Here is a 7,944-nt window from a genome sequence, read left to right on the forward strand (position 1 = left end):
GCCCTGCTCTCCCGTACCGCTGCCTCAGCCCTGGCCTGGCGGCCTGGCACAGCTGTGCGGCAAAGAGCTGGGAGGCTCCTGGAGCGGGGCCTGCGCAGGTTCCTCAGTAAAACCACCGCAGATTTGGTTAGAATTACCTTCCTGAGGTATTTTCCTGGGAAAAAAACCCAGATCTTTCCTGAGGTATTAACAGGTTTTAAATTGTTTCCTTTCTTGTGCAATAATGACTGTTTGGCCTGGAAGTAGGTTGCTGGATTCAACAGTGTGTCAGTCAGGTGTCCCAGCTCCCGGTGGTTAGGTAGGACGCAGGGTTTGTTTGGGTTTTTGTATCTTGCTCTCGTGTAATGCTTTACTACATGTCTTCAGCAGAATGCGTGAGCTCTGGGAACGCTGTCTTTGCCTTTACTACAAGTCTTCAGCACAATGCGTGAGCTCTGGGAACGCTGTCTTTGGAAGCTGGAGATGCGTGAATACTTGGTGCATATTGGTTTTCTGTTAAACGTGTAAGGCTTTATGTGGGAGTGAACAATTTTTTTTTTAATTTCCAGGTTTCTGATGAAGCTGAGCCATGAGACTGTGACCATCGAACTGAAGAATGGGACACAGGTGCATGGAACTATTACAGGTACGGCAGGATGGGAGACTACGGCAAAGTATTGCCTGTTACCTTTCTGCTAACAATCGGCAGCCGTGGTTTGGGCTGAGCTTTTTTGTTTTGTACTCCCTCTTGTGGGGACCTTCTCTGTAAGATGCAGGAGATGTTCATTTCAGTCCATGTCTTTACGTGGAAGCTTAAGGTGTGTTTGTTACAGAAGAGTCTGGACATTGGCAGAAGTTGTTGGGAGGCAGTAAATTCGCTGGAGTCCTGTGAAATTGTAGTAAGCTATAGTCGCATAAAAACGTTACAGTTGAATTGCCAGAGGAGGGGAACTTTTTTTAATGGTAGTACAGATAAATGGCAAATGTTAACTGTTGATAGGGTCTTAAGTCGGTTAAAATTTGTTTGTAGGCAATTTTAATCTAAAAATTAATTATTTCTGTTGAGCATGTTTTAACTCGGGTTAAGGTGAACTTATATGGAAATGCATCTTTGCACATACTTGCATTGATTTGATGAAACTGATTTGAAAACAGATTGCTTGGTGGGGGATACAGGGCAAAAAGGAATCCTGGTGTCGAGAATCTGGTCCCCTGCTGTTGCCAAAGGTCTATCATAGAAGTTTGTGGGTGTTATTGTCTAGTAGGTGCTTCTTCGTATCACTGAACTGATAGTTGCAGGAAAAGCCTTGGTGGATAACATTATATGGTTCTCATATGTATTGAAAAATGTGCGGACTATTTTGTTTGCTTTAATAATACTAGTGAGGGATATTGTTCTGAGACATTCATGTTGGCATTACTTTAGAGACAATCAGGTGTGTAGGTGGGGCACGTCATATTTAATGAAGCAAACCCTTACAGTTACGTTGATGAATGCGCTTGATCTCTTTTCCTTCACTCACCCCAGGCTACTTTTAGAAGCTCTTCTGCCCAGACACTGTTAAAAAACAATAAAATTCAAGCTTGGCAGAATTGTATTCCAGGGGATTGCTGAGGTGGCCAGTAGCAATCTGCTGAGATTTGGCAGTTAAAAACTGGCATTATTTTGCAGCCAGATCCATCAGCTTTGATTAGACCTGAAGGCACCACCCTGGTATCTGATTGCAGCATGCTCTGTTGAACCCCGCTAGGTACGAAGCAAACAAACTGCGTGTCTCCTGACCTCGATGCTCTTGTAGGCTTAATTGTTGAGCAAAGTCTCACTCATTTTCTGCTAAGAATCTGTAAAAACTTTGAATGCAATCCATATTTCTAAAATTACAATCTTTCCTTTACACTGGTGTGTGAGCTGTGTTCATAACTGCTGTGCCGTCTGCAAATTGTACGGGCTCCTCTTCCTCTTGCGTGTCGGTTGGCCAGAGCAGGTGTGCTGAAGGGGCAGGTTTCATGTAATGCATACGTTATACAAACTACAGGGACAGGTCAGGTGGAGTGCCGGTGTCGGAGAGCTGTGTAAAATCTAGAAGGAAGGGGAGAGGACGGAAAAATACATGGAATAAGCATAGCACAGTGGTTCTTCTGGTTCTGGCCTGCTACCCACTTATGTTTTTACCTTGGTAAGACATCTTACAGTTTGTCTTTCTGTGTTTATGAAATGAGACAATAATTATTTTTACCACAAAGGGTTGTTTGTGCAGAAGTTTGAACACACAAAAGATTTTGCTCATGTGGGTGCCCTGTCACTGAATTAGCAGGTGTTTGTAAACTACAGTTTCCACCTTTTGCCTAATTTTTGCCTAATCTGAAAAAGTTAGTCTCATTTTGATCTTCATAGTTTGAGATCAGATCCGATGCAAGACTTGTGATATGCAAAATAAAATCAACATAGAGCACTTTTTAATGCTTTTCAGCGCTGTTACTCAATATATGCATTCAACTGAGACTTTTTTCTAGTTTCAGATTATGCTTAGCACTGCATAGTGGGTACAGTACTGATTCCATACAATTCTTACTAAACTACAATTTCCACCTTTTGCCTAATTTTTGATCTGAAAAAGTTACTCTCATTTTGATCTTCATAGTTTGAGATCAGATCCGATGCAAGACTTGTGATATGCAAAATAAAATCAACATAGAGCACTTTTTAATGCTTTTCAGCGCTGTTACTCAATATATGCATTCAACTGAGACTTTTTTCTAGTTTCAGATTATGCTTAGCACTGCATAGTGGGTACAGTACTGATTCCATACAATTCTTACATATTGGCTGTTCACGGAGTTTGTAACCACAATGATTGTTCTTTGCAGTAGTGTATTTTACATACTGTCATAGAAGATACTACACTAGTATTAGACGTATTTTATCAAAAAATGCTTCTTTGGTAGTTGGACTTCTTCTAAGGCTTACAGAAAGAGGAAATGATCAGGTTATTTTTCCCCCTCAAAGGTTTGTTTTGCTTCTTTTTAAAAGAGTCAAAAGACTAGTATTGGATTTCTGTAATAAGCAGCAGTTTATCTGTTATTCAAAGGAATTGTTTCACCCATTTACAAAATTGCTCTGGCTGTTGCTAAGACCTAGATAAAGATCTCTAGCAATGCGGTGTTGAAGGCAGCAATTGATAAATTAGCGAGCATAATTTAAGAGAGAAAAAGACATGTAGTTTCCTTCCGTTAGAGGCTTAATTAATGAATGGCAGAAGCAGGTGTTAATGAACAGGATAAATATTGAAGCATGTGCGTACCTAAAAATAACCAAGGGACCGTCTTATAGGCGTTCATCCCTGAAATTAGACTTGTGTTGTTTCAGGAGTGGACGTCAGTATGAATACGCATCTCAAAGCAGTGAAAATGACACTGAAGAACAGAGAACCCGTACAGCTGGAGACGCTGAGTATTCGAGGGAATAACATCCGATACTTCATTCTGCCAGACAGTTTGCCTCTGGATACTTTGCTAGTGGATGTTGAACCAAAAGTCAAATCCAAGAAAAGAGAAGCAGGTTTGTGCTTTCCCAGTCTGTGTTTGTTCTGCCTTTGTATGCATTTTAGTACTGTGAATCTGAAGACATCTGATTTGAATGTCTTGGTATCTGCATTTGGCAGCTAGTTCTTTCATCTTTGAGGGTTTGATATAGAACTGGCTAAGGCTGCCTTGCCCACCCTCTTAGTACCTGTAGACCTTTCTTGCATGTGAAATTATGTGTATGGCTTTTCATACATCTGCTTTTAAAACCGTAAATGTTTTTAGGCTTGAATAAATCTTGACCTATCTCAGTCTCAGAGTTGACACCAAAGGGGTGTACATTTCCTCTTCTCCGAACGTCTGCTGTGTTTCCCAGTTTGCATGGGGAACTTCACACAGCCTGTTGAGGAAGTACAGAACAGCCTCTTGAACAGTGCTGAGTGCTTCACTGAGGATAAAAATAATCTGTCAGAGAACTGAATTTGAAAGACTTGAGACTCTGAGGGGGTCTAGGCTGTATTCCAACCAGCAGCTCTCTAGCTTTGGCTCCCAGTACTGTTCCACTCTGCGCTCTTCCTGGAACTTTTTTGTCAAAAGGCCATTGAAGAAAGATCTTTTCCTTAGAAACCTAACAGTATAGAGAGTAATTCAGTTTTAATCCACACTATTAAAGATTAATAACCAGTAAACCCCAAAAAATCTGTAGGTTGTCTTCAGGCAGTATATATTTTGCCCAATGACTAATCTGTGTGTTTTTAAAATAGTAAGTTGTAAGTGAAGGCTAATTGTGCTCTAAAATAATGTCGTACCATTTCTCCTGTAATTAGTGTTTAAGTATTTGGATCTGCGGTCTTTGATCCATGCGTATGTTACGAATTGGTGTGCTTACCTTATTGAAATGGTATAAGGAACCCTAAGGTATGTGCATCACAAGGTGCAAGTGTTATGGCTGCTGTCTTTATAGAGAATAAGGATAAAGCTCCTGAAAGTGTTTTGCTCCTCTCAAGTCCATTAAAAATAATCTGACCAGGTGGAGAAATTGGAGCGTGGTTGGATTGCTTTTTTCTGAACCTCCCGATGTGATGTGAACAAGAACATCACTATTTCTTTTTAACTTTGAAGAAAGAAAAGGAGCTGCGATAGCGCTATTTACCTCGGTTTAATACTCCTTGCATCTTCACCGTACTGAAGCACTCTCAGACCGCAGCTGCGTTGCGCTGCACTTTGCCTGAATCTGTAAATGCCCTTGGGCTTCAAAAGCTTGTAACGCATGGTCTGTCCTTGCCAAGTGAAATTGTCGCCTGGAGGCAGGATGCTGGCTGAGAGATGGACGTGGCACGTGTGCCTTGGGTCTGAGCGTGCTGCCGTTTAGTGAGTACGACTGTCTACTGATGCAGTAATTGTTCAGTCAGGTGTTGATGCTTCCGTGTGTTTTACACAGAATCAGACTGTTACCAGCAAGACAAGCGACACCTTCCTTCTCACAGATTTGTCCCGTGCCTCTGCTCTTTCTGTCTTCACTGCGTTTCTGACCCACATATCCTCAGATGGAACAGAATAATTGTTACAGCCTGCTTCTTGAATGTGGATGCTACTGTGTGTCTCTTGCCCAGCCACCCACCTCCACAGAATTTTAAGTTTCTCGATATCTTTTTGAGCCTTACACTGGCAAACTTGTTTGAAATTAACCAGAAATTTCAAAGGTTTGTAGGGTGGCCTTGCAACCTGATGGGGGAGATCATATTTCTTTAGGAAAAAGGGGTGGAATGAGATATTATCATCATATGGATCATATGATCTCCAGCAGTTGCTTACAGCCTGAATTACGCTGTGATTGTCTTCCCTTTACCATTAAATAGCACTATTTAAAAGTAGGAGCACCTTGGCCTGAGAATCACATTTGAAATTGGCAGAGGCATCGTTGAAAACAGCAGGAGCTGCTGGGTGCTGGGATCCTTTCAAAATGCTGCCCTTTCATGTGGTGCCTGAGAAAGGGTGAGCTTGGGAACGTCCCAGCGTGTTAAAACTCACTTTTCCCTTTAGCAGCGCACTTTATAAACTACAATGTGAGCTGTGGCCAAAAAACGTCTTTTCCACTGTAGTGAATAGTAAACAAAATACTCTGTCTTGCATATGCTTTTTCTGATGCCTGAGAAACTAGATTTTGTCAAAAAAAAAGAAGAGGGATCATAGTTCTCTGTCAGACTTACCCTAGCATTTGGGAGCAGCCAACTGTTATATCCCCTTGTTTTCTGCAGTGAAGCCAAAGCCAGACAGTAGTCTGTGGAAATTGTGTACTAACACAAAAGATGAAAATATTGTCTGAAACTTACTGAGAATTAACAGACTTGATATCTGACTTAATGTCTCATCGCAGGGAAGCAGTATGTTGTTTATGCTTGATGCAGAATGTTTTAATCAAAACGAAAGTATTCCTGGGTCTCACTTGATTTACCCTTTTTGTTCCATCTGCTCAGTTGCTGGAAGAGGCCGTGGCAGAGGCCGTGGGAGAGGCCGAGGTCGTGGAAGAGGAAGAGGGGGCCCAAGGCGATAACTTCTCACCGTGCAACTGTTACCAAATTCTGGGCAATTTTGGATCTTTTTTTGTACAGGTCTTGTTTATGGTATCCATTTTTAATAAACTGAAATGTGAAAAAGTTGTCTTTCCTTTGTTAGTGAAGTCTGGGGAGGGAGGCACGTCCTATTTCTAGAGGCTGTTGCAGACTAAGCATGTCTTCTTGGTGTTGGTTGTCATTGTCAAGATTTCACCCACCCCTGAAGGCTGTACAGTTACCTCTTGCTTTTTGCCCCAGAGCAAGAGGCTTGTGTTGGTGTGCTCTAACAACGTTTGTTTGAAATTAATCCCTCTTTTGTAAGGCACTTGCCATCTTCTAATGGTGATATAGTTAAGACTCTATATGAAGAACCCGCATCCTGTGAGTGTGTCTCTAATATTAGTCGTTCTGCAGAGTGACCTCTTTAAAGTTCATAGATACAATTTTACTGTTTTCTATTACATGAAGCTTACAATTTAAACATGTTGCTTTCTTTATAAAACATTCACATAGGGAAATTAACAAGTTCTGTGGAACTGCTGGATTGTTATATTTCATGATTAAAGTATATCTGGATATGAACTTTGTCACAGCTAATTATATGGCATACTTTTGTTTGGGTGGGGCTTGTAAAGCAGCTTTATCTAAGATTTCTTCTATCTACCTAAAGTGCATCCCTAGACAATACAAAGTACAGCACAGTGCACAATTACGTACGGGAATTGGAAGTTTACTTCTGGAGATGAGAGAATTTGTGCAGCTCATATATATATATATATTTATATTATATATTTATATATATATAAAAAAACCACAACTGCTTTGCTGGACCCAAGTATAAAAGAAGCAGTGTTGGCCACATTTATCTTGAATGCCATCCTACTGACTTTTCCCTTGTAGGAAGGGGATTATCGCATTCGCATTGCAAGACTTCAGCAGTTTCATCTGTTGATGAAATACAGATGTCATTTCAAATAACATGCATGCTTAAGCGTGGCTTTCTTGAATGGTGCTTTGGTGCAGGAACATGCTTAGCTGGTTGCTCATGTTTCCACACAGGCAGTGCTACAACAGAGTGGAAAAGAATTACCTAAGGTGTAATGGTTGATAGCTGGTTAATTTGTGCTAGCTAGCATTTTGTGAGCTGCCCTTCTTTTTTTCCCTCTCTTACAGAGGCCATTTTAAAGCTTCATCTTGTTACAGAAGAGCTTTTTTTCCCCAAACCATTGTGGAACCTCCTAAGAGCACTTTTTGGTCAATATAGCACCCCCGATTCTCAACTCTAAATAGCTGCTACAAGTAATGGTTGCTGCTGTCTTCCAGAAGTGCCCGGGCACTGACGATGGGGGCGAGGTCTTCCCAAATCCAGCTGTCGGCGTTCACGCGACAGTTGAAACGCTTTCCCTCTTCAGTCTCTTCCGTATAAAAGTTACTAGTGCCCCCAGGGGTATGCACATGGTGGATGCCGCCACCAGCAGCCCGATCACCGCCAGGGCGTAGCCTGGGTAGTCCTTTGTCACCAGCTGCCCCTGCAAGGGAGAGAAGCAGCGCTGGGTCTGTGGGGTCTCTGGTTTTCTGTCTCCCGGAGTCGGGCCTGGAGCAAAGCTGTGTATTTAAACAGGATGCCTGAGAAGCACTTGCAGGCTACAGCAGCCCGCGACTGTCCTCAGTGCTTTTCTTTGTCCAACCATACAAGCTTAAAATGGACAAGAACAGAGCTGCTGACGAAAATACTGGGGAAAACTTCTGCAAGCTTTGGTAAAGAGCAGATTTTGGCTTGATTCACATTTTTTAATGAGATGGCTGGGCCTTGACCTCTGTCGGGTCTCTGCGTTCCTCTCCTGGAGCCTGCGGGCTCATGCTGACACCCAGTCAGCGGGTCCCAAAT

The 7,944-nt window shown here is 42.1% G+C and overlaps 1 protein-coding gene across 2 annotated transcripts; it reads left to right on the forward strand.

The window, feature by feature from the left end:
• The first annotated feature begins 551 nt into the window (after nt 1-551).
• SNRPD1 (small nuclear ribonucleoprotein D1 polypeptide 16kDa) lies at nt 552-6,158 on the forward strand. 2 transcript variants are annotated; one of them, XM_009577769.1, is made up of 3 exons: nt 552-625; nt 3,347-3,538; nt 5,979-6,158. In XM_009577769.1, exons 1-3 carry the CDS (start codon nt 556-558, stop codon nt 6,053-6,055), a joined length of 339 nt encoding a protein of 112 aa, XP_009576064.1. In that variant the 5' UTR covers nt 552-555; the 3' UTR covers nt 6,056-6,158. The 2 variants fall into 2 exon arrangements, with proteins under 2 accessions (XP_009576064.1, XP_009576065.1); XM_009577770.1 differs by having other exon boundaries at nt 556-625; nt 3,470-3,538; nt 5,979-6,055.
• Nucleotides 6,159-7,944: the final 1,786 nt, after the last annotated feature.

Source organism: Fulmarus glacialis, unplaced genomic scaffold (genome assembly GCF_000690835.1).
Source record: "Fulmarus glacialis isolate BGI_N327 unplaced genomic scaffold, ASM69083v1 scaffold4605, whole genome shotgun sequence".
Classification (NCBI taxonomy): Eukaryota; Metazoa; Chordata; class Aves; order Procellariiformes; family Procellariidae; genus Fulmarus; species Fulmarus glacialis.